General features: G+C 40.7%; 1 protein-coding gene across 2 annotated transcripts in view; it reads right to left on the reverse strand.

Annotated features, from left to right (window-relative positions):
- Positions 1 to 13894, reverse strand: part of DNAJC15 (DnaJ heat shock protein family (Hsp40) member C15) — a 99500-nt gene extending 85606 nt beyond the window's left edge. For both annotated transcript variants that reach the window (XR_003967915.2, XM_030311397.1), the window contains exon 1: positions 13762 to 13894. Coding sequence is in view for 1 of the 2 variants with exons in the window: in XM_030311397.1 (XP_030167257.1) it covers positions 13762 to 13866 (105 nt within the window). In the remaining variant the exon portion in view is untranslated. The remainder of the gene's footprint in view (positions 1 to 13761) is intronic.
- Between the last annotated feature and the right edge of the window lie 13843 nt (positions 13895 to 27737).

Consider the following 27737-nt stretch of genomic DNA (forward strand, 5'->3'; position numbering starts at 1 on the left):
TGGAAGTGGACAAAACTGACCACTTCAATAAGCAAATAAGTGGAATTACTCATTTTCCTTCAACTTTTCTTCTGGATGGGAACATGTGGCACTCTGTCATTCTTTCAGTATAAAGACCAGTACTAATGAAAGGCACACAATTTAGCCAACAACTGAAAGTCTTACAAGTTGTTGAGGGAGTAACTCAATGAACAATCTCATGAACTGATGCTGGGAATGCAAATTGGGACAATCTGTCTTGAAAGTAATTTCAGCATAGGAATCAACAGCCTTAAATATATGCAAGACACTAGGCTCAGTAACTACAATTAGAAAAAACTACACTAAGAAAATAATCAGAGAGGTGCATAAAAACTTATATATGAGAATATTTATAACTGCGCTATTCATAATATAAAAAGTTGGAAACAATTAGAATACCCAACAACAGGGGATAATTAAATAAATTAGTGCATATGTGAAACATGCACTGACCTATCTACTTACAAATAAACTTTAAAAACAAATTCTCCCTGGCACTCCCCAATAAAAACAAATGCACTGATCTCTGGCATCTCCCTTTTTATCCTTGCACTTAAGTTTGCACCCTGAGCATAAAAATGATCTTGCTGAATCTCTAGCTGGCCTCTTCTCTATCATGTACTCCTACAAGCTTTTATTACACTGACTTTAGAGGCCCTGGGCAAGTACTCCCTAAACTCTCTTAGATTACATCTGATGTACACCTTACCTGCAACACTCTGTAGCTTTGCTTATTCTTCTTGCTTGGCAAATCATGCCACTTTCTAAAAGCTACTTTTACTCCCTTACAAGAACCTATTTTACTTTAGGCAACAATTTCTTGGAGTGGTAATACTCACAGCTTAAATTTCATTACACAGTATTCTTTTCTTCCTTTCTGAGTTAAGGTGAGATAAAATTAACTCTGCTTCAAGGTTTAAGAATTTTAAACTATCTTGAAGCATCTGAAGACTCTGAAAATTACCACAAATATCAGGGCTATAAATCATTTCTTGGAGTTGGATTTCATCAATTTCCGATATCTAAATGATGAAGCAGCAATATAATTTAGTGAAAAAGTCAAGGACTTCCAAAGTCAAAATTGGTTTCATATTCTAGTCCTGCCACTTACTAGCTATATGACCTTGAGAACTCTTTGGTCCTTGGTTTTCTTATATGTAAGAAAAGTAGCATCTAACTTCACAGGGTTATGATGAGAAATGGGACAATGTAATCACAGTGTTTGGTACTTAGCAGACATTAACTGTTAGTTTACTTCCTCCTTAACCATTTGCATGCACATCATGCACTCAGTACATTCATGCATATCATACAGTTTTATCTTCTTTTCATACATGCAATGAATAAAAATAGAAAATATTACTAATATTATGGAAGCAGGAGGAGACAGGTATGAAATTTTTCATTTTATAAAAGAACTTACATTTGAAAAGATTAAGAGGCAGTGTTTTGGGGCAAACAAATCTGGAAAAAACTTGTACTGGCCGAAAGTGAATTAAAAAAAAAAAAAACTCCTTTATTTATTTTTAATGTTTATTTTTGAGAGAGAGAGAGACAGAGTGTGAGTGGGGGTGGGACAGAGAGAGAGGGAGACACAGAATCCGAAGCAGGCTCCAGGCTCTGAGCTGTTAGCACAGAGCCCAACACAGGGCTCAAACTCACGAAATATGAGATCACGACCTGAGCTGAAGTCGGATGCTTAACAAGTGAACCACCCAGGCGCCCCCAAAAGTGAAAAAGTAATCCTCTACAAAATCTCGGAGTCAAAAACTCTATGATACCAATATAGACAACTTTAGTATCAGAAATAGATGTGTTAGGGGCACCTGGGTGGCTCAGTTGGTTAAGCATCCAACTTTAGCTCAGGTCACGAGCTCACGGTTTTTGAGTTCAAGCCCTGCATTGGGCTCTGTGCTGACAGCTCAGAGCCTGGAGCCTGCTTCAGATTCTGTGTCTCCCTCTCTCTCTGCCCCTACCCTTCTCTCTCTCTCTCTCTCTCTCTGTCTCTCTCTCTCAAAAATAAATATTTTTTAAAAATTAAAAAAAAAAGAAATAGATGTGTTGACACTTAGAAATGAGAATGAATGAGTCAACAGTTCTAAACTACATGATATTCCATGTAGTTTAAATAGAATAGTACAAGTTTTCCAGAATGGAGGGAAAGGCTGAAACGGGCTACCCTGAATCAGTTAAAGGAATATACAAACTGGGTATCAATTCAGAGCCTTTTTTAAAACTTCTATTTAAAATTCTTCACAGGGGTGCCTGGGTGGCTCAGTCGCTTAAGCGTCCGACTCTTGATCTCAGCTCAGGTCTTGATCTCAGGGTCATGAGTTCAAGCCACACATTGGAAAAGGGGTGTCAGTTGAGTGTCTGACTCTTGATTTCAGCTCAGGTCATGATTGCAGGGTTGTAGGATCGAGCCCTGCATCAGACTCCATGCTGAGTGTGGAGCCTGCTTAAGATTCTCTCTCTCCATCTGCCCCTCTCCCCTACTTGCATGCTCTCTCTTTAAAATAAAAAAATAAATAAAAATAAAAGATTCTCTCTCTCTCTCTCTCTCTCTCTCTCTCTCTCCCTCCCTCTGTCCCTCTCCCCTGCTCATGTTCTCTCTCTCTCTAAAAAAAAAAAAATAATAAATCTACTCTTTAAAAATCTACTAATTTTACAAAAACCATATATTTAGAAATATTATTAAATACTATATAGTAATAAAGTTTTTGGTGAATAAAACTGTAACATCATTGTATGTAGGCAGTATTTGAGGGGAAAAGTGCTGTTTGTAGTACCATCTGTAACTGATTTCATGGCTGGCTTAGTTCTTATCTCCTCAGTTCTATATGCCTGCTATACAAAACTAATTTTTTAATGTTTATTTATTTTTGAGGGAGAGAGACAGCACGACGGGGGAAGGGGTAGAGAGAAGAGGACAGAAGATCCAAAGTGGGCCGTGCGCTGACAGCAGAAGTCGGATGTGGGCTCGAACTAACAAACCAGGAGAGTATGACCTGAGCAGAAGTCGGACGTTTTAACCGACTGAGCCACCCAGGCACCCCCAAAACTATTTTTTCAGTTGTGATGGTGATGATAGTTACTGTGAAATTCCAGAGATACCAAAAGGAAGTGGAATTATTCTCTGGAAGACCATAATAAATTACTTAGAGGAATATGTGATATTTTACCTTATCCCTGGACATAGGCACTTCTGTTCACTGACCTGGTAAAACTATAACAAACTTGAAAAATAATGATAAATACAGAACAATTGATGAATCTCTCTCTCTCTCTCTCTCTCTCTCTCTCTCTCTCTCTCTCTCTGATTTCACAATCCCCTGACACTCTCTGTCGGCAGATATTGAAAAACAAAAATAAAGCCAAACCAACAAAGCAAAAAAGTGCATTGCTGAAGCTGTAGGAGAAATGCCACATTCTCTAGTGGACTAAAAGCAAAGCCACTTACTCCAAGACAAGGAAGTCTTTTACTATCATACTTCATCAGCTACACAAGAGGAAGATAAGGAAAATGGGGACAAGTTGGGTAAGAGGATAAAAATGAAACTATTAGGATCCAGAGTTGTGACCCAGAATGAAGTTTCCCATGAGATAAAATGTTATACACACAAGGCTTCTTGGAGAAATGGCTGATTCTAGGACAGGAGCAAGAAATATACAAAATAAGCCTAGAACGCCTTATAGTGCCAGAAGTAAGGAAGCGCTCAAAAAAACTCCACAATAATGGGGTATGTCAAAGGTATATGGGAACCAACTGAAAGAGATACCAAGGCCGAAGGAAGAATAATTTAAACAACAAAATAAACAATACTGTTATAACCCAAAGTATAAATATCCATGAATCCAGGCCAATATAAATACATGATGGAATAAATAAATAAATGGGGGAGAAGAGACAAATCTCCTGTGCAGAAAAATTCCAAATACTTTCATAAAGAACTCCACCCTCAAGGAGGGGAAGCATAACTCCCTACTCCTTAAATGTAGGCCATACATAGTGACTTCCTTTCAAAAAGTCCAGTAGGGGAAGGGAAAGGGGAAAAAACAGCTAACTTTACAGTGGAGAAACCAGACAAATGCTACGTCATCAGATTAGTTCAAGGAGAACCCAAATAGTGAGAAATCATGTTTCTAGTACGTGCCTTCCATATGGACAAATTCCAGTGGAGGGGCACTACAAAATATCGGAATAAGCATTCCTCACATCTGTCAGGCGCATCAAAAACAAGGCAAGTCTGAGAAACTGTCGGCCAAGAGGAGCCAAAAGAGACATGAAAACTACATGTAATGTGATCTCCTGGATGAGATCGTGGAATACATTAGAAGGGCTGTAGGTAAAAACCAAGAGATTCTGAATAAAGTAGGGACTCTGGTTAATAATGTATGAAGCAACAATCGTTTGTTAATGATAAGAAATGTACCATACTAACACAAGATGTTAAAAGGAGAAACTGAGTGTGGGTACATGGAGATTCTGTGTGCTCTCTTCTCACTTTTCTGTAAATCTAAAACTGTAGTTGAAAAAACATCTAATTTTAAAAGAAAAAAAATGTTATATGTGATTAGATTTTTCACGAGAGCTAATAATGTTTATTGAATCCCTAACAGCATTTAGATAACATTCAGAGCACATAAGACAGTGAAAATGGAGTTCCTGAAATACTGTCTTACGCTGTGAGTTACATAGACCTGTGGGCTAAGGGAATACACACCATTTATAAACTAGTGTTTGGTAACACTGCTTGTAGGAGACTATGCTTTCAAATTTCTCACATCTGTGAAATTCAAATCACCTTACAGCTGAAAACAGATAAGAGTGTGTTGGTCCCAGACCTGTTTGCATTCACTGATCCATTTCCCGGCTTTTCCCTACTCTGTTCTTTTGGGAGGAGAGCTGAGTCCTGCAGGCTCCTGTGTCACCGGGCTCCAGGTGAGTCTGATGAATGGGGCTCAATGGTGGGAGACAAGAGGGTGGGGAAAAAGGAAAGTCCACAGTATTTCTCCCCTTTCCTCTGCCTTGTAGCAGCTCTCACAGCAGCAGCGTCTCCGAGGCTCCAGCTCCCTCCTGCACAGACCCCCACGGTCTAGTTACAGAACAGTGGTTATGAAAACACCTCTTCCTTTTGACCCTGCAGCCAGAGAGCGCTAGTGGCTTTTTCCTGTTCTCAGCCTCTGCACTGCCTCACAATGCCATCTTCTCAACAACTCCTTCACCTGTAAAACCAACTCTCTACATTCCATTTCCTTTGTTTTACATAATTTAAATGTGTCTGTTTTCCTGGTTAGACCTTGAGGACACAGACAGGTTGAAGGGCAATGGAGATGGAATATATTTTGAGTAAAAGCAGAGTAAAGAAAGCAGAATTCCGGGGTGCCTGGGTGGCTCAGTTGGTTAAGCGACTGACTTCGGCTCAGGTCATGATCTCGCAGTTTGTGAGTTCGAGCCCCACGTCAGGCTCTGTGCTGACAGCTCAGAGCCTGGAGACTGCTTCGGATTCTGTGTCTCCCTCGCTCTCTGCCCCCCTCCTGCTCATGCTCTGGCTCTCTCAAAATTAAATAAACATTAAAATAAAAAAAAAACTAAAAAAAAAAAAGAAAGAAAAGAAAGCAGAACACCTTTGGAGCTCATCCACACATCAACTGTGTGGCACTGGACAAATTATTTCACTGCTTTAAGCTTTGATTCGTTCATCCATCAGTGGGGGATTATAACAGTATCTACATTTCACCCGGTTATTACATGGACTAAATTGGTTCATGCATTTAAAGAACTAGCCTAATGCCTGGTACAAAACATTTAGCTACCACCACTATTACAGCTGCCATTACGGCTTCTAGACTCCAGAGGACTGTCCACTGTAATACAATCTTAACTGGTCTTGCCCTCTTCTGCTTCTCTATCCTCTACCCTTCTTGAACAATGCCCTAGGCTTTATCTTCCTGAAGCCCACTACTGATCACACAGCTCCTACAAAACTGCAACAGCCTATAGATAAGGTATTCGTTCCTTAACCTGCCACTCAGGTATATCCACAATCTTATCCCAACATATTTTCCCTTATTTTTTCCCCCTTAATATAAGCTACAGTTGGTTTTCTCTCTTTCTAGCTTCTCTTGAAAAATGAGATATTTTTCAAGGCTCTTGAGGAGAAACCCATGTTTGATTCATCTTTGTACTTACTACAGCACTTAGCCTCAGTACTTTACCTAATAAAATGGGACTCCGTATCTCACATTTAGGTAGTTTTGCTTTTGTCTCTCTTGCCCGAAGAGACATATCTAAAACATGTTGCTAAGGCCAATATCAAAGAAATTGCTGCCCATGTTTTCTCTTCTAGGAGTTTTAAAATAGGACAGCACTTAATAGAATCGGTCTTGCATTAGGTATTTAAATTTGATCCAATTTACCTTCTTGAGCAGTGACGGGCAAACTTAAAGCCCACAGGCCAAATGCGGCCCTCCAACTATTTTGTTGGATAAATAAAATTTTATTGGAATAAATATTTTTTGGAATACAGCCATATTTATGGATTATCTATGGCTACTTTTGGCTTTACAATGGCAGAGTTCGGTAGTATAGTAGCGACCCTATGGCCTGCAAAGCCTAAAATACTATTTAGCCCTCTACAAAATAAATTTGCTGACATCCGTCATTGAGAGTGGCAATCCTGGTTTATCCATATCCTCCCCACAGACATCTAGTATATAGCTTCCATATATTTGGTGTTCAAAAAAAAAAATTTTTTTTAACGTTTATTTATTTTTGAGACAGAGAGAGACAGAGCATGAACGGGGGAGGGGCAGAGAGAGAGGGAGACACAGAATCGGAAGCAGGCTCCAGCCTGTGAGCTGTCAGCACAGAGCCCGACGCGGGGCTTGAACTCACGGACCACAAGATCGTGACCTGAGCTGAAGTCGGACGCTTAACCGACTGAGCCACCCAGGTGCCCCCCAAATTTTTTTAATTAAACTGAATTGACAAACTTTAAAAACAGAGTTGGAGACTGTGTTATTGGAGGTTAATAAGCAATAAAATTACCAAAACCTAGAAAAGCACATCAGAAGTCAGAGTATTACGTATACTCTGACTACACAGACTATTACTTATATTTTAGCCCTCTCTTTACCATTAAAAAGTGAAACAAGAGAGTCTCATTTATCTTATTCTTTTTTATTCCTTAGGGCTATCAGTTCATAATTCTATAAAACATTTCTCTCATCTTCTATTTTTTTCCTATCCAGTTGTTTTCATTCAATTGCTAATTTAAACATTCAATAAAAATTTATGGAGCAGTAACCAGGTTACTGGTACTATGTTGAGAGCTGAGAGAACGAGGATCCTTAAAACTTGGTCCCTGCCTATGAAGGCTATCTAATCTTAGTTTAAAAGACATATTTCAAAAAAGAGAAGCACTATTTAAATACCAGCAAATCAACAAGTGGGTCAAGTCTGGTATCTGTTACTGTCACCTAATTTCAAATCTTCACCAGAAAAAAAACAAACAAAAAAAACCAAACAAACTAAAAAATTTAAATGTTCCACTACTATGAATCCAAGTATTTCTGAAAATTGGGAAAACAGCTCACTCCATCACAACTGCCACTGCTGGGGGAGGGGAAAAAGAGCATCAAATTTGTTTACTAATTCCCTAAGGCATTTTATTCTTCCAAAACAGCATAAGCAGTAAATAACCCTCTCAATAAATATAAGTTGCCTGAAAGTGTTATAAAATGCTGAAACTTCTATGGAGACTATAACACTTAAGTTCAAGATAGACAATAGCTGTACCAGTGGGAAATTAAGAAGGAAAAAAATCATTCTGCCTCAGGAAGAGGCAGAACTGGCGATGCAGAGAGTAAAGATGGAGACTATTCACTCATACCACAAATATTTATTTAGCATTTACCATATACATATACAAACATTTACTCAGCATGCACCAGGCCCGGTGCTAAGTAACACAAAGACTCCTGTTCTTCCTCAGAGGCTAACATAAAGGAGAAATCCTACAGAAAAAACACATTCATCAATGTCAGAATCAAACATTCATGTTTAAGTCACTCAACAGTAATAAAGTTAATAGCTGTTCATTTAATAAACAATTAAGTGACTACCCTGGGTCAATTACAGTGCAATCACAGAAGCATAAAAAAGTTCTTGCTCAGAAGACTTCACAGCCTGGGTGCTTATACAAAGATGAGTAACTTTTTAAAGTCTATTTATGTATTTTGAGAGAGAGTGTGCACATGCAGAGAGAAGGGGCATAGAAAGAGAGGGAGAGAGAGAATCCCAAGCAGGCTCTGCACTGTCAGCATAGAGTCCGACACAGGGCTTGAACTCAAACTGTGAGGTCATGACCTGAGCCGAAATCAAGAGTCGATGCTTAACTGACTGAGCCACCCTAGCACCCCAACAATGAATAATTTTGATATATGAAATATTTCAAAAAACTGTACAACTTTCTGAGGAAGTACACGAGGAAACATTACTAGGGAGAGGGAACTTGAGTCAGGCAAGGCTTCACATCAGTAACCTGAGTCTCACAAAATGAACAGGAGTTTGCCAGGCAAAGAATTTCAGACAGAGGAGAAAACCACACCAAGTGAAGTCAGAGCACAGGGTACAGTGCAGTGTGGGGAATGGAAAATAGGGTTGGGGTAAGTTGTTTGGGAGTCAGTTGATAGAAAGCCCTGTATACCACCCTGAGGAAAGTTTGGACCATGGTACACTTATAAAAAGGTTATAAAAATAACTGATGGCAGTGTGAAGTTTAAAAAGGATAAAGTACCAGAAGCCAAGAGGACTGCTTTTTAAAGGCTATTACAATAGGCCAGGGGAGAGATGATAAAGACTAACAGAATAGCAGTGGCAAGGTCAGAGAAAGAAATCAGAGATCAGGATAACGGACTAACAGAAGAAACCTGGAGATAGAGAAGAAACCAGAAGTGATAATGGCATTGTTCACGATAGGGGAAAGAAGAGAATCAGCTCGTATGGGGAGAGAACATAATAAGCTACATTTTAGGCAGCTGAAGTTTGTATTTTTGTTTGTAGGACTCAGTGGTGAGACAAGTGGAAATTCTTATTAACTCCATTCACTGAGAGAATAGTTCTCATTCCTTCCCATTCCAGAATAACATTTATTCATTCAGCAATTTCTTTTTGGAAAGCTTATCACATATCAGGCACCATTATAAATGCTGGAAAAACACAGACAGCAAGCAAAGTCCCTGCCCATGGAGCTTAGATTTCAGCCTCCTCTTATCATACAAAGTTAACCTCCGCTTATGATAACAGTGAGGGAAAAAATCAGATAAAATTAAAAATATGGGTATACAATATGTAAGTCATGTGATTTCTTCAAAGGGAAGCTTCAAGGTAAACATTTTAAATCAAATTGCAATGAAAAATACTAGAAGTGATTTGTTTTGGTAGTAAGTAGTTAATGACTTACATGTTTGATAGGTTTTCGTTTCCTAGCTGGCCTATACTGAAATGTGTATGTGGCTAATTACATGTTACACTATGCTACTGACACTAGGAGTTACGCTTTTTGGGAAAGTACTGAAAACTGAAGGCTATCATTTCATACAAACCGGGTTTTTTTCAAAATGCTTTAAAAACTGGTAATATTCTCTTCCTAACATTCAAGTTTCTTCTCTACTTTTTCATAAGAATCAGTTTTGCTACAAAGCAAAATCTGACCATGACCTCTATTAAAAAATTAATTTTAAGCCACTATTTTATTCAAGGTATGACACGGGTATTTTTGCCTGTATTTTTATCTTTTTAATCTCCTAAACTGGTTATTGCACATTAATTCCTAGTCTCTAAAGGGAAGTTTACCTGAGAAAGAGTTATTTAACATCTACAGCTGCTTTAGTATATTTCAACAACTTTAAAATAAATTGGATCTTTTTAAGAAACAATGTAAAAAATTTCTTCTTCAACTCCTTGATATTTTATTTTTTACTATTTTATTTCCTAAGATTACCCATATGTCTCACTCCTGGGTTGTTTCTTTTTTCCTAACACTTACTCTTTGTCAGCTTCCCATCACTTTCAGTACTTCCAAGCTCTCCCAAAATTATTACTATCAGTTCTCTTATCTTCGAACACATCATTGGTCATTACCTGGGCCAATGATTCCAACAGAAGCAGAACAGATCCTTAGGGACATTTTGAAAATCTGTGAGGACCTTTTGGTTGTCACAATCATTTGGATAGGACAGAGGGTATTTGATGGATGGGGAACCATTCATCCTAGAAGTCCTAAAATGTGTAAGACAACCCTGTATAACAGAGAACTGTCTGCATCCCTCAGGATTTTAAAAGATCTGCTGGGCATTAAGTAGGTGGAAAGTTTACTTATGATCATCTTAGTCTAAACTTTTATAATATAGTATATATAAAACATATCATTTTTGTGCTATTTAAAAAAAATTTTTTTTAATGTTTATTTATTTTTTGGGACAGAGAGAGACAGAGCATGAACGGGGGAGGGGCAGAGAGAGAGGGAGACACAGAATCAGAAGCAGGCTCCAGGCTCTGAGCCATCAGCCCAGAGCCCGACGCGGGGCTCGAACTCACGGACCGCGAGATCGTGACCTGAGCCGAAGTCGGAGGCTCAACCGACTGAGCGACCCAGGCGCCCCATTTTTGTGCTATTTTAAAGTAGACCAAATTTTTCAGAAGTGCAACTATTATTTATGTAAATTGAGGGAAGTATCCACTTTGTTGTGTTCAAAATTTTACCAAACATTGTTAACAATTTGGGAAAAATCAGTTTGTCAATGATGATGGCCCTTACGGTATCTGAAATGCCAGAATGCATGTGAAATCAGTCTGCATTTATAGTTGTCACATTCATAGTGATTCTTTGCAATATGCCAGCAATTGATTACTTCATTTTATCTTCTAATATAATCATGTCTGAGCATTTACATACCTAAATAGCAAACCTGTTATTTTCTAATAAAATATTTCACCTTTATGTTTCAGTTAAAGCACTACATTGGTTGTTTGTTTTTTTTTTTTTAATTGATTTATTTTGAGAGAGGGGGAGGGAGGGAAGGAGGGAGAGAGAGCGAAGACCGAATCCCAAGCAGGCTCTGTGATGTCAGTGCAGAGTCCCACGCGGGGCTTGATCTCACGAACCCGTGCAATCATGACCCAATCTGAAAACAAGAGTCAGACGCCACTTAACCAACTGAGCTACCCAGGTGCCCTGCACTGCGTTGACTTTTAAAAGTTATATTTATGAGTATATTTCATTGTCTATGATGATCATTTTAGGATATTACAGAAGACTTTACAAAATATTTATTATAAAAAAGGGGGCACTAGGTAGGACAGGAATCACTTTAGAATCACTGGCCCACACTTTAGCCTTCATGTGCCTGGACTACTGAAGACATCTAACTGATATCTTAAATTCTACACATACCCTCTTCCAAATGAAGTACCTACAGATGTGAAAGATCACCAATATTACTTCTATCTTCAAAATACCAGAGCTGCCAACTGCCTTGCAAGTCGGTCCAGTACTGAGATTTCTACAATTCTCCATAAAGAGATTCCTCTACCTAAGAACTTACCCGGTCTACATCACAGACTGAATATTACCCTCAAAAAGCCTTATTTCTAAGAAGTCAGCAAGTCACGGTGGAAGGGTAGAGGGAATCCTAGGTCTGCCCCTTATTATGACAATGATCCTGGGTAAGTTACCACTTTTTTTTTTTAATGTTTTTATTTATTTTTGAGACAGAGAGAGACAGAGCATGAGCAGGGAAGGGGCAGACACAGAATCTGAAGCGGGCTCCAGGCTCTGGGCTGTCAGCACAGAGCCCAACACGGGACTCAATCTCACAGACTGCAAGATCATGACCTGAGCTGAAGACGGACGCTTAACCAACTGAGACACTCAGGCGCCCCTACTTACCACTTTCTGAATCTCCTCATTTCTTAAATGAGAAAAAACCTTCCTCCCAAGGTTGTGGTATGAAATGACTCAAACAAGTAAGAGCTCAGAGCTTACTACTTCAAACCTTCACCTGTTTTGTTTACTCACCTATCCCAAGGCCTTAGAATAATAACTGGCACAGTATTCAAGAAGTGTCTGTTGAATGAAAACACATTGCTTCCGGAAACCTTCCCAGGCAAGCCCAATCTGACCACTCCAGAAATGTATCAGTTAATCAAGCAAGGATAACTGAGTGCCCACAAAGTGAGTGGTTACTAGAAGAAAATCCCCAGTCCCTGCTCTTAGGAAACTTAGAAAAATACCGGAAAACGACAGGTCAACATAAAAAATGTCATAGTACAGTAGTCAACAAAGGGTATGGGACAGTTAAATGCTGTGCATCTAAAGGCAAGGTCTACATCACGGCAGGCTGGCACAGCATGGAATGCCACGTGAAAAAGAAACAAAACAGCCATGTTTCTAGACTTCTTCCACTCTTCTTACACAAAGCCTGAGAGAACTCTACAACAGCCAAACCTGTCACTTCTCTGCTTAAAGCTCATCAAAATGGTATCACTGCCCTCAGGATATCCTAACTTGTTCACGTGTTTTATCAGATACTTTGCATGTTCTAGCCCCCACTTCTATCTGGCAACTGCACGGATTAATAATGTAGCCACTAGCTACATGTGGCTGAGCGCTTGAAATGTGGCTAGTCTCAGGTAAGATATGCCATTAGTGTAAAACACACCCTGGATTTCAACGACTTGGCACAATAAAAAAAGGATACAAATAAAAAATACCTCAACAGTTTTATATTGATTACATGTCAAAATATCAACGTGGATACACGGGGCTAAATAAAATACATTGTTAAAACTAAATTCACCTGGGGCACCTGGGTAGCTCAGTCGGTTAAACATCCGACTTCCGCTCAGGTCTTGATCTCCCGGTTTGTGAGTTCGAGCCCCATATCAGGCTCTGTGTTGACAGCTCAGAGCCTTGAGCCTACTTCCGATTCTGTGTCTCCCTCTCTCTCTGCCCCTCCCCCGCTCTCTCTCTCTCTCTCAAAAATAAACATTAAAAAGATAATTAAATTAACTTCACCTGTTTTTCACGTTTTAAAAATGGCTACAGAAAACTTAAAGATCTGTATGTGGCTTGCATTACGCTTCTACTGGACACTTACTTTTCCCAGCTCTGCATTTTAGCCTGAAGAAACCACTTGCAATTTCCAACTGGGCCCTGTTTCTCTGGCTTACGACACTGTAGACACTACTACCGGTGCCTGAAACACTTTTTCCTCTTCCTTTCGCTGAGTTATCTGCCACTCATTCTTCAGATCTTAGTTTTTAACCGTCTTTCTCCAAGAAGCCTCCTCTGACTTCACGCCTTACCCCGCAAGGCTGGAGTGCGGTCCACTCTAGGCGATAGGTGAATCCATCCTACCTAGGGATGATAGGTGATCGGCGAATCCATCCTACCGTACTTATCACGCGGTATCCGCAACTGCCTGTCTCCTGGTCTATCTCCCCGCAAGACTGTAAGCTCCTTGAGGGAACAGAGGCTACACACGCCTACTCGTCCACGCCCGGCACCGAGCACAGCTCGGCGCACGAAAGAGGGGGTGGGACAAGGACGTGAACGCCGGGACTACCACCGTCGGAAGGGAGAGAGGGGTGAGGAGTGACGCACGGCCTACAGGAGTACGCGGGGTGCCAGCAGGCAGGCCCGGAGACGGGCGGGAACGGCCGGCGGGACTCACCAGTCCGTGGTCGACGTCCGCATCGGCCCTTTTGGTCGCCGGCGGCGAATACTCGGCGTAACGCAGACCTTCGCCAGCAGGAGCGACGCCGCCACCGGCAGCCATGGCAATGGGAGGCGGGGAGGACTCCGGGCGCCGGGGCGTCGCCTACGAGACGGCCGCAGGGACAAACTAGTTAGGGCGGTTCACTCGCGGGTTTAGTTGGCACCGCCCCCCGCTGCCCCAAAGGAGGGCGTGGCCCCAGAAGATCTCCTTCTCACCCAGGCGGGGACCGTTTTGTCCCAGCGAAACCTGGGGTCAGACTCCGAGCTGAGACCCCCTAGGACGTGTAGGGTTTTTTGTTTGACGGAGATTCGGAGGCCCAAAGTCAAGGTTGGGCCTCTTGGGCATTGTGTGGTGGAGCTGGCTCTTCCCCAACCCTCCTTCCTACCGGGGGCCAGGATTTAAACCCTATGGTCTGATGTTATTCTCATCAAATTGCTATTCAAGGGAGACCCGGAGGCTCCAACCGCAATGCCTATAGGTCTCTGACCCACACCAGACCTTTCTTCCCACCCCCAACTACTGATCATACTTCTGTTTAATGCCGCAATTCTCCAACCCATGAAAGCAATAGAAGTGGTAATTTGCGTATTCTACCCTTCGCTCCGCATGGACGGTTATATTTAAGATGAAATTACAAAGAAGAAACATAAGGAAATAAACCTCACTCCCCACAAATGGTTTTGTGCTGACTTGGATGTAGAAAGATCCATTTTATTATTAATGTTTAAGTGAAGCCTTTTGGTGCAAAAATTCACCAACAGATGAAGCCAGTGAAGGGTTTTCCAACTCCTGAACCCTCTTAGCCCTTCTTTTGCCGTTTGTAACCATTGGAAGAGGTGTGAGTTCTAGTGTATGGTCTATCATTTTTCTGGGCTTGTGTCCCTGCAATACCCATTTACCTCTCCAAATCTCTCCTTATCTGTGGAAGGGGAATGACATTGCCCAACATTCAGACTCAGGGAAGTTGCAAGGATAAAATGAAAAAAGGCGGGGGGCGGGGGGGGGAGGAGAGAAGGATATGGAGGCAGTTTGTACGTGCAGTTACCGTATACTACACACAGTTACTACCACAATGCTGTTGGTATTTATGGGAGGGCATAGTCACTTTTAACAGGGATCTTCAGAGAAGGGTCTGATGACTCCAATTTTAAAGAAAAAGCTTCCACAGAGACTATCAGTTCTCAGCTTTTGGTTCGTTGCTAAGGTCACCCTCACCCCCAAGGAAAGGGTGGAAATGAACAATTAAGTCCCCTCTCGCCTCACACAGATGTCTTGAGCTAAATTCACTTCTCTGGTTTCCCTGAGAACGAAAAGGAATGCTTTTTGTGAAACCCGAAAAGGAAGGCACGTTACATTTTCATCAGCCCGTTTTTATTAGTTACACCATTTCAAAGACAGGTTACATTATGTTCAACAGACTTTGTAAAAGAAAGGCAGGTGCTGGTAGTATATCTTAGAAACATTTTGGTAAAAGATGTCTTAAACATTTGTTGCTTAAGAATACTTTTAGCAAAAAAAAAAAAAAAAAAAACAACCTCTGTGTGCCTCAGTCTCCTCATCAGGAAAATGGGAGATGATAATGGAACTTCCGTGGTGAGGATTATATGGGTTTTGTAAAGCTCTTATTTTTTTTTAAATGTTTTATTTGTTTTTGAGAGAGCACAAGTGGGGAAGGAGAAGAGAGAGGGAGACAGAGGATCTGAAGTGGGCTCTCTGCTGAGAGCAGTGAGCCCAACAAGGGGCTTGAACTCACTAACTGAGAGATCATGACCTGAGCTCAAGTCAGACGCTCATCCCTCTGAGGCACCCAGGTGCCCCGGCTTTTGTAAAGCTCTTAAAACAGTTCTGGATGCCTTGTAAATTCTATGAAAGTGTTAGTTACTATTTTCTGTTTATTACTTCTTTCACTTATTTGTTTCCTACGTATTTTCTCATTGCTGCCCCCTGCCCCCGCCAGCGATTGTGTTTGATCTCCAAGTGATTGTCCTGTCTTTGAAATGATAAAATGTGATTAAACATTATATATAATGAGAAAGTGTAAGTGTGGGGAGAGAAAAATTTATTTTTATGAAAATGAAATTAAATGCATTAGAAATACTTCATAAAAAGCAACTTATGCATATATATTTAAAAAAAAAAAAACTCAGGGGTGCCTGGGTGGCTCTGTCAGTTAAGCCTCCAACTCTTTTTTTTTTTTAACGTTTTATTTATTTTTGAGACAGAGAGAGACAGAGCATGAACGGGGGAGGGGCAGAGAGAGAGGGGAGGGGCAGAGAGAGAGGGAGACACAGAATCAGAAGCAGGCTCCAGGCTCTGAGCCATCAGCCCAGAGCCTGATGCGGGGCTCGAACTCATGGACCGCGAGATCGTGACCTGAGCTGAAGTCGGACACTTAACCGACTGAGCCACCCAGGCGCCCCAAGCCTCCAACTCTTAATTTCAGCTCAGGTCATGATATGGTTTGTGGGATCCAGCCAGATGTTGGGCTCTGTGCTGACAACGGGGAGTCTGCTTCGGATTCTCTCTCTGCCCCTCCCCCACCAAAATAAATAAATGAACATTAAAAAATAAAAATAAAATAATAGGGGTGCCTAGGTGGCTCAATCAGTTAAGTGTCTGACTTCTGCTTAAGTCATGATCTCACAGTTTGTGAGTTCAAGCCCTGTGTCTGGTTCTGTGCTGACAGCTCAGAGCCTGGAGCCTGTTTAGGATTCTGTGTCTCCCTCACTCTCTGCTCCTACCCTGCTAGTGCTCTCTCTCGCTCTCTCTCAAAAATAATAAACATTTAGGGGCGCCTGGGTGGCGCAGTCGGTTAAGCGTCCGACTTCAGCCAGGTCACGATCTCGCGGTCCGTGGGTTTGAGCCCCGCGTCGGGCTCTGGGCTGATGGCTCAGAGCCTGGAGCCTGTTTCCGATTCTGTGTCTCCCTCTCTCTCTGCCCCTCCCCCGTTCATGCTCTGTCTCTCTCTGTCCCAAAAATAAATAAAAAACGTTAAAAAAAAAAAAAAAAAAAAAAAAAAAAAAAAAAAAAAAAAAAATAATAAACATTTAAAAATAAAGTAAAATAAAATGCTGTTAAACGGTAGGCATGGAGTGAGAATCGTAACAATGGAGCATGATTCTACATTCAGTTTGTTTTTCAAATGTTTTGTTCCCCCTCTATTTTAAAGGAACCCAAATTGGGAATCATATCGGAAGATTATCTATGCGGAAGAAATCTGAGGCAGAGGACCCACATCCATATAAAAGGCCTTAACCCTGAAGATAGACACGGAGCACATGAATAGATACAGTGTGTGTTTGTTGTGTTATCAAAATTTCATAGGCAATGGGAGGAAGGATGCTTTTAGGATAAAAATAAAAGTCTGAAAAAGCTCTTTAGTGAGGGGTGCCTGGCTGGCTCAGTTGGTAGAGCATGAGACCCTTGATCTCAGGGTGGTGAGTTCAAGCTTCACGATGCGCATAGAGGTTACTTAGGAAAAAAGAAGAAGAAGAAGAAGAAGAAAGCTCCTTAGTGAGAAATAGTGATTTATAAGGGATCTTTAAAAAATAATGTTTAGGGGCACCTGGGTGGCTCAGTCAGTTAAGCAGCCAACTCTTGATTTAGGCTTAGGTCACGATCCCAGGGTCATAGGATCAAGCCCCGTGTTGGGCTCCACACTCAGCAGGGAGATTCCCTCTCTCTCTCTCTCTCTCTCTCTCTCTCTCTCTCTCTCTCTCTCTCTCTCTCTCTCTCTCTCTCTCCCTCTGCCCCTCACCGCAGCTTACACTCTCTCCTTGTCTCTCTAAAAATAAAATAAAATAAAATAAAATAAAATAAAATAAAATAAAATAAAATATTAATAATAATGTTTAAAGCATATGTCATTATCGTCATGATCCCTGATTTATTTAGTTTTTCAATTAACCCATCAACCACTATCCTGGTCTGGTCAGAAAAGAGGGCTCTCCTGTGTGGCAAGTGCAGCGAGCATAAAGGAGGATGGGTCTAAAAAAAGAGGAAAGGATTCACAGAAGACAGCGTTCAAGCTGACTATGGGAGAATGAATACAGATTTGCTGGATTGATAAGACTGAGACAGGCTTGGGGGAACAAGGTATGAGAAAGCAATGTGTATGAACGGCACTACAAGTAATTCAGTTCTGCTAAAGCTTAAAGTATAGACAAGAGACTATAGATAGATGAGAGTGGACAGATAACCAGAGGAGGGCCAGATATTAAGCAGCTTTACTTAATAATAAAAGGCATTTGGAATTGACCTTATAGGTAAAGCCAAGACATCAAAACATGTAGACTGTGGCAGTGACACGATCAGATCTACACGCTAAGAAGATCATTCTGGTAGTGGTGTGGGATTGATGGGTCAAAACAAAAGGAGGGAAATCTGCAAGAAAGTTATTTCAAAAGTCTCAGTAAGAAATGTCGGGTGCTGAACTAGGAACGTAGGCAGACATGGCAAGGAGGGATATGGTGACCTTTATTAGTTTCCTCCCCACTTCAATCCCTCTTGGCCCCACCCAAAGGGACCCAAGAATTGACTCTGTCCCCAACTGTCAGGGTCGGTCCTGAGTAACCTAAGCCAACCAAGGTATCACATCATTCTAAGCATATGTTTGTTCCATGGATGGCACATATCTCTTCTAGGACATTGGGGTTATAGAAAATATTTGCTGGGTGCTTCTGGGAGAGCAGCTTTTTCTCTCTTCTGCTAGACATGAACAGAGAAGCGTAAAGACCTAACTGTGGTTGGCAATCGTGGGACAACCATGAGCTACGGTGACCATTTTACTTCCCATCTCAAACTAGGTTACAGGTGAATGAAAGTCAATGCTATAAATAATTACGTTAGGACTTTAGGATGAAGCAAACACCGTTGAAAGCCACAAGGAGATTAAAAAGAAACTGAGGCCCTCATGATATTAACTACTCTTTCAAGTTTCAATTAAAGTCTACCTCATCTCTGAACTTCTTAAAGTAAAAATTCCCTTTCTTTTAATTTCTCTTTAAGTATTTAAAAAGCATAAAGGTAGTAGAATGAACCCTCATATTCCGCAAATCCAGATTCAACAATTGTCAAGATTCTGCTGCAATTCTTCATCTATTTTCCTTTTCTGATGAAGTATTTTAAAGAAAATCAAGGTATCATGTCATTTCTGATTATTTCTGATTATTTCAGTAGGCGTTTCAGTGTGGACATGTTCTAATGTCACGTCATTGTGAACCTAACAAAAATTGTTGATAGCCTTTTGTGTTGTCGGGGAGGAAGACTGTCCTCTGCCTTTCACAGTTCTTCTAGCTGGACTTGGCATCAAATTGACATGAGACGGATTAAGAGGAAAAAATCAAATTTAACAGGTGTACGTATGAGGAATCCATACAGACATCGAATTCCAAAGACAATGAGGCAACATGAAGTTTATATGAGCTAAGGAGAGGGGTAGGGTCTGAGGAGACAAAAAGTAGGAAGGCCACTAGCAGGAAGGTGAAAGGAGATGTTTTGGAAAAAGTTTGCTCTATTATACAGGTAAGTTTCTTAGGTAAATGGGAGTTTCTGTTAATAGCTCCCTTTCTGGTACGGGCTCTTCTTTCCAATGTATATCCAGGCAGTTGAGAATCAGGAAGAGGGCTTTTCCTCCATCTGCTGTGTTCAGATTATATTTAACTCAAAATAGTGTTCATGCCAAGGAAACCCACCTTGGGGCAGCCTGCCCTTGTACAGTACAGTGTCATCTAATATCCAGTACTTATCCAAATTTCCCTGATTGTTACAAACAAAAACTTTAAAATAGCTGGTTTGTTCATGTTGGGATCCGAACAAAATCCAAACAAACATGCAGCAGCTGATGTTTATGTCACATTAGTCGCATTTAATCACAAAAATCCCTTTCCCCACATTTTTCATACCATTGACTTGTTGAAGAAACCATCACCCTAGTTTTAAGCCAGGTTTTAGTGGGATTTTCCATATTTGTCACCGAAGTAGTCTTACTAATCCAAGGGGAGAAATCTAAGGAGTGAAGAGATAGTGTCAAGAAGACAGGGGATTGAGCAGATAGAAGGGAAAAGGAAAAGGGAAGAGTTCGAAGTGATTCTTAGATTTCTGCCAGTGGCAACTACTGGGGTAGGAAAACACATATAGAACAAAAAGAAAGAAAGAAAGAAAGAAAGAAAGAAAGAAAGAAAGAAAGAAAGAAAGAAAGAAAGAAAGAATTAGACTCTGTGCACACCAAGACTGAGAAAGCAGATGGGAGGAAGGGAGAGAGGAAGGAAACTACGAATAAAAAGCCAGAAAGGTAGAAGAGGTAGAAGTCAGGAGAGAGTGGGGTCATGGAAACCAACGAAATTTCAAAAAGGATGAAACAGTGGAAAATGCCAGATACCTGTAGGTAAACCAAGTAAGATGAGGGTCTAATGTGCCCATTGAATTTGACAAGTAGGTATGACATAGGCAGGCCAGACCCGAGGACCCAGAAGGGGTCCCATAGGACCAGCCAAGGGGGTCCTTGGCTTCACGTAGGATAGAAATCAAACATCAGCTGGAAGGAAGTGAGAGCAGGATTTATTGAAGATAGAGAAAGAATGCAGATACAGACAGAGCATCTGGGAAATTGGGAAAGGAAAGGAGAGTGAGTCTCTCCTTTGCTTGGGGTCTGCGGGGTTTTTTGAGGATTGTGGTCTCATGTACGTGTCCTCTCAGGCAACCAGGAACAAAGACAAAGACAAGCATCTAGGCATCCTCCATAAGTCATTTATGTCCTGCAGCCGGTGGTGGTTGTGTCAGGTATCTGGAGTCAGGGGTCTGGAAAACACACATGACAGTCTTAAAGTGACCTGGTCACTCCTCAGATGTTATCTACTGTGCTGGAAGCTTCCAAAGAAGTCATGAACTCTTTGACCCTTGCAAAGAGGACATACCTATTATAAGGCATGTGGGGGGGGAGCGTGCAGGTCCCAAAAAAAAAAAAAAAAAAAAAAAAAAAGGCTGGAAAATGAACAAAAAAGCAATTCTTCATGGAGTCCCCTTAGTTTCCCTATCTCAGGTGCTCACTTGTGACCAGAGCAAAAATAGTTTCATCCATCACCTCCCATCACACACTCTAGAATATTCTAAAAAATATTCTTCTAAAAAAAAAGTATGAGTTGAGCAATGTGGAATCCTATTCCCCTGTGCACTGATATCAGATAGTTTACGTAGCACAAAGAGAAGGCAAAAAACGAGTTAATTTGGATTTTATCAACCATCAGATGATTAGTTTTTTAAAATGACTATTGCTCACTCCATGATGGCTTGGATAATTGCTACAAAGTTCATCCCTTGGAACTTAAGTAGGAAGACAGTGAAATACTCTGCCTTCTTCCCCGTAATAAAATTCACTGAACTACCTAAGGCAAAGAAATACAGCTGAGGCGTGGTTTCAGGACTGTATTTCTAATCTGATAGGAGATTTTAAAAACAAAGAAATAAGCCTCCAGGAAGTCACTAGGGGATAAGCCAAACAAAAATGCATTTTCAGTTTTTCGCTTCAACACGTATTTTCAGTTGACTGACTGCCAGTAGCTGGAAAGCTGGTTCTGGCCTATGTCAAAGGCAGTGAAGTAAGTGCCCTTCATGGAGGTGTCCACTCATGGAAAATGGGAGTCTACATCATGTAGGCTCGTCTAATGGTCACCCAGAGCAGCTTCTGCTGTTCAGGTGCCAGCTAGAGATAATCCCATGAAAGAAAAGCTGGCGCCCGTACGCACATGTTATTTTCTGGAGCCAATTTACATTTTGTGCTTTTGTCTATCTGAGCCAGAACAGCATAAACAATGCCAAACCCGGTTTTCTGATTATTTTCAGGCTGATTGAATCTGGCACATGACATGGTTTTATCTAATTAACCCACATGTGGTACAAAACAAAACAAATTTGAAATGGAAAGCTCTTTCTGCTTTTATTGAAAGACGGAGGTGAATATATAATTATTTTGTCCTTGTCTCTCAGCCAGATTTATAGTTGAGAGAGGAGGTCTTTTTCTACCAGATAGCAAAACAAGTTCTTTGTATTACCTGACTATTATAATTAGAATTTATTATGTTTGACATGTTCCCGAATCTGGCCCTTCCTTTTTCTCTCTCTGTTCCAAAAGGAGAAGAAATGTGTGGAAGACGTGTTCCTAATTGTGGTATAATAAGAAATATAGTTGATCTTTGCCCCTGGTTCCTGTCACAGGTCTCCTAAAACCCTCGGAATTGCTTCAGCAATACAGAGGAGCATCTCTTGCTATCCAAACTAAATTGCTTTGGAGCAGTCTGAGTGTATGCTAATGAGTGGCTTAGGGTGGGGTCCCTGGATAGCCTCAGGATAAGGGGGTCACAAAAACCAAGTAATTAGAAGGTTGCAAATTTCAGCCCCACCCACCAACCTCTGCGAAGGAGAAAGGGGCTGGAGGCTGCACCTTAGGCTGTTAAAAAGTGCTGAACTAGGAGATTTGATGAGCTTCCAGGTCGGTGAACTCAGGAGCACCCTGCACCCCAGTTCTAAGGGGATAGAAACTCCTGTGCTTGGCACTCTTCTGGACTTTATCCTATGCACCTCTTTATCTGGCTGCTCATCTGTAACCTCTATAACGTCCTTTAGAGGAAACTGGTTAACAAAAGTAAATGTTTCTCTGAGTTCTGTGACTTACTCTAGTAAATTAATCAAACCCAAGGAGGCAGTCTTAGGAACCTCCAAATTCTAGCCAGTCTATCAGAAGCACAGGTAACAACCTGGACTTGTATTTGGCATCTGAAGTGAGACTGAGGTTGCAATTTTGTGGGTCTGAGCCCTTGGCCTATGAGAGGTACAGATACGAAAAAGGGAAGATCAGAAAAACCCTGTGGTATTCAATCAGAATCAGTGTAAATTCCGTTTTATATTTATCTCATAGTCTATCTGTATAAGTTTCTATTGCTACTATAAAATTACCACAAATTCAGTGACTTAAAACAACACTCATTTATTAATTGGCTCTTAGTTCTGTAGGTCAGAAATCCAAGGGAGTTCAGTTGGGTTCTATGTTCAAGGTCTCACAAGACTAACATCAAGGTGTCCGTCAGGCTAGGCTTTTATCTGGAGGCTCTGGGAAAGAATCTGTTTTGGTCAGGTTGTTGACAGAATTTAGTTCCTTGTGGTTGTAGGACTGAGGTCCCTGTTTCTTTCTGGCTGTCAGACAGGGCCATTTTCAGCCATTGGAGGCCACCTGCATTCTTCAACATATTGTCCCTTCATCTTTATCTTTAAGCCAGCAACATTATGTCAAACCTTCTTGTGCTTCACATCTTTGACTTCTCTTCTGCTTCCAGCTGAAGAAAACTCTCTACTTTTAAAGAACTCACCTGAATAGGCAAGACTTACCTACCTGAAGCATCTGATTTGGGGCCTGAATGATATCTGCAAAACCACTTAAGAGCAGTACCTACATTAATGTTTGATTGAATAAATGAGAGACAAGAATCTCAGGGAAGCTATCTTTAGAATTCTTTTTTTCCCCATATTGTTATGGGAATCATGGGACTTAATCCCAATGGATTAAAATATCTGTATGGATGGATATGGAAGAGTGTGTGTGTGTGTGTGTGTGTGTGTGTGTGTGTGTGTGTATTTCCTATACATGTCTTTGGAAAGAGCTTAGAAACAATGATACCCCAATAAAAATATATACACCTTGCACTCAAATGGTTTCTAAATATCATTCCTTACTAAATGGAGAGAGGGTTTCTTGGATAATTGTATGGTTGAAGCAGGAAAAGTACAAGATAAGCCTGGAACATCTTGTAACAGAAAGTAAGGAAGTACTCAAAAAATGATGGGGACAGGTCAAAAGTATCAGGAGCCAGTATGAAGGGATTTCTCATTGGCCAAATGTGACAATCTAAATAAATAATGATAATAATGGATTATAACCCATTGAATAAAATAGATACCCATGAGTCCTTATTTGTATAAATGGATATATAAGGGAAAAGAGAAAACTCTTCCTTAAAGCAGAATGTCACCTAATAAGTGTTGAAGAGATGGTGGAGCCAAAATTAATTTTGCAATCACAAATGATTCAGGAAAAAAATATCAGTGGATGTTAAAACCAGCGTGTAAAAGTCTGATGAGGAAAGGGATATTTACATAGTCTCAGAGTATCTTCCCACAGATGACAGACCAGTTGCTTATTAATTATTCATTAAGTATACAATGGAGAAATTGAACATGTACTATTTTCAGCAAATGATAATAGCATGACCAATATTGGAATAAACTGCCATAATACATTTCCCAATCTGGTGTACTGAGGAAAAAAGACAACCTCTGTTGTATTTCTGCCAAAATGCATAGCTTTATTGGAATCTTGAGGAACCATCAGACAAACCTTTGCAAAGAACACTGCAGAATTACTGGCCTTTACTCTTCAAAAAATGTCAGGGTCACTAGCAACAAGGAAAAATTGGGAACAGGTCTAGCTTGAAAGAGATAAGAGGCACGACAGCTAGATTGTTCTAGACTGGATCTTTGATCACGAAGAAAGGGGTCATGGGGGAAAACGTTTGCTCTTTGTTTGCTTAGTTATGAAGGATTTTTTGAGGCAAGTGGTAAAATTTAAGTGGCATATGTGGCCTAGATGGTAGTATGGTATCGATGTTAATTTCATGATTTTTATGTTTATACTATGGTTATGTCGAAGAGTGTCTCCATTTTTAGGAAATGCATGCTCAAGTATTTACGTGTAATGGGGCTGTGTGTTGCTGAAGGTTGAATTGCGATCCCCCAAAGAGATAATGTTGAAGATCTAACCCTATCCCTGTGAATGTGTCCTCATTTGGAAATGGGATCTTTGCAGATATAATCAAGGTAAACTTGAAGGCATACTGGTTAGGGTGGGCCTAAATACAATGACTGGTGTCCTTATAAGGAGAGAGAGATTTAGAGGCACATGGACACACAAGGAAGGCCATGTGATGGCAGAGGCAGAGATAGGAGTGATACAGCTATAAGTCAAGGATTTCCAACAAATACCAGAAGCTAGAAGGCAAACACAGAACACATTGTCCCTTAGAGTATCCAGAAGGAACCAACCCTGTCAACACCTTGATTCCAAGCTTCCAGCCTCCAGAAATGTAAGAGAATACATTTCTGTTGCTTCAAGCCACCCAGTTTATGGTACTTTTGTTACAACAGCCCTAGGAAACTAAGACAAATCAAATCACTTGCTTGCTATTAACACCAGCATCGTATGTATATGATTTTCTGAACTTGAATATTTAAGAGGAACTGAAAGAGCTATACAATAATGTATTTCCATGTACATGTAAAAATATTTGTTCTTTCTCTATGCACATATCTTTTATCCACATACCAATGGAAGTCTTGCAAGTGATGTCACTGTGTCTGCTGTGGTCAGAATATGTGTGTTAGAGTTGAAATCCTAACCCCCAAAGGTGATGGCATTAGTGGGTAGGCCTTTAGAAAGGCAGTTAGGTCATGTAGGTGGAACCCTCATGAAGGGGCTTAGTGCTTTTATAACAGAGATTGACAGAGCTTTCTCCGCTCCTTTTGCTATGTGAAGATACAAAACAAGAAGTCTTGCCCAGAAGACCCTCACCTGACCATGCTGGCACTTTGATCTCGGACTTCCAGGCTCTGGAACTGTAAGCAGTACATTTCTGTCTATAAGCCACCCAGTCTGTGGTATTTTGTTCTAGTAGGCCCAAACGGACTATGACAGTATCTTTTAATTTTTATTTTCTTGCTGGATAGTATCTCCTTTAAAATGCCCAATACGATGAAGCAGAGTAAGATAGTGCAGAGGGTAGTAGAGAATTAGAGGAATTCGATTTGAAGCCTACTTTGGGAACTGACATAACACAGGTAAAAATGCCTGACCATGTCTGACACACAGCAGTATGTACCCAGTAAATGTATATGTAAATATGTGCGTGCACACACACACACGTGTGTGTGTGTGTGTGTGTGTGTGTGTAAGAACTCTTATGCAATAGTTCTGAATTGCTTGCTTGAAATTAAAGATCAAGAAACTAACATTCTTCACAGGTTGTGTCAGGGTAAATAATGAGATAATAAATGGAAAATTTCTTTTTAACCTTGAACCTCTCCTGCAGAGAACATTTCCATTATCTGTAAAAATGCTACCATCACACTACTGCATGCTTACGATACTATTTATAGATCCAGATTATTGGGTATGCCATTGTTAACTTGTTAAGTAATAACTATAAAAAACAAAAACCTTTATGATTTCCAGTGTGGAAGGATCGCGTTTGGCCCTGAAGTCATGTAAAAGCAAATGGGGAAGAGTGGTTTTACACAGAGGGAAACAGTTTCAGAGAGTCGCATAATTCACTCAAGGTCATGCCACTTTTAAGAAGAGACAACATGGGGAACTTTTCTTGTTTAAAATTCCTAAAGTGCCCGTGTCAGTCATCTCTTTGGAACACATCCTAGCCAGAAGTAAACACCTGGTTTGAAGCACAGATTGTTGATGGTACCAGAGAACGAATCCACCTATTACTATCATAACAGAATACTTTTGTTTGCTTCATTTATTTTCCCAGCGGGTTGAACATTCCTCTTGGCATATTCCGTAACTCAGGAGCATGTTTTTTTTTTTAATTTTTTTAATGTTTTTTAATTTATTTTTGAGACAGAGAGAGACAGAGCATGAGCAGGGGAGGGGCAGAGAGAGAGGGAGACACAGAATCGGAAGCAGGCTCCAGGCTCTGAGCTGTCAGCACAGAGCCCAACGCGGGGCTAGAACTCATGAACTGCGAGATCATGATCTGAGCTGAAGTTGGTCGCTTAACCGACTGAGCCACCCAGGCTCCCCTTTTTAATTTTGTTTTAATGTTTTTTTTTTTTTTTTTTTTTTTGAGACCGAGAGAGACAGAGCATGAGCAGGGGAGGGGCAGAGAGAGAGAGGAGCATGTTTTTTTTCTTGGATTAAATACACCCCCTAAAAGGGAATAACAGCATGATGATGCAAGGCCATTTGCGTCTGAAAAGCATTGCTGACAAACACAACTAGGAAATACAAAACATTGGTTTTTTGTTAGGGTCCCGACTTCGTGTTTTGTGGCAGCCTCTGTGTGAGTATGTGAGGTTTTGAGACCAAATCTACTGGGTTGTTTTAATCTACCTTGAGCAGTAAAGAACCCCTATCTAGTACTGACAGAGTACGAACTGTGCCACTTCCCGCACATTTTTCTTGTTCTTCCTACTTTACAGCCGTGATAAGTTATTGAATGCACAAGGGAGCATGGCTGTTGTGGGCTTGCTCTTCAAAATACTTTTATTTCTATAACACTGTGCCACAAAACTCATGTCATCAAGCTGACGTCCCCATATTCCAGCCACAAGAACAGTGTGAGCTTCTCAGGGTCAGCTGCACGGGGGCCAAGCAGAACCCACAGAATCTCTGACGAACAGATTTCCCAGATGTGTGTTCAGAAGGAGTTTTGAAAGCACTGTCGAACCAGAAATTTCTTACATCGGTAAACAATGTTTTATATCCTTACCTTTTCCACATTCTCCTAAAAAGTGTCAGGTATTCCATTCACGGAACAGCCTGTGTTTTAGAACACTCTGTGTGCATATTTTGTTGTCCTTTGTTCACAGGCCGGCCGATGAGTCTGCTCTATGTGGTACAACACCTACTCTATCACAAACCTCAAAAAAAAAAAAAAAAAAACCCGAATTGTTGTTCTGCGAGCAGCCAGTACTTAGTCTAGGCCTAATGTTCTGAGAAATGACCTACGGGAAGCAATACAAAATATAAGTTCAAGACTTCTCCCTATATATATATTTTTTTTTCAGTCTTCTAAGCTGTTGTTTTGTTACAGTTTAGTAACTTCTCTGTAATGTCCTTCTGGACAAAAAGCAAGCCAAGAGCTGCTCCTAAAGGA

The sequence above is a fragment of the Lynx canadensis genome, chromosome A1, assembly GCF_007474595.2.
Source record: "Lynx canadensis isolate LIC74 chromosome A1, mLynCan4.pri.v2, whole genome shotgun sequence".
NCBI classification, from domain to species: domain Eukaryota; kingdom Metazoa; phylum Chordata; class Mammalia; order Carnivora; family Felidae; genus Lynx; species Lynx canadensis.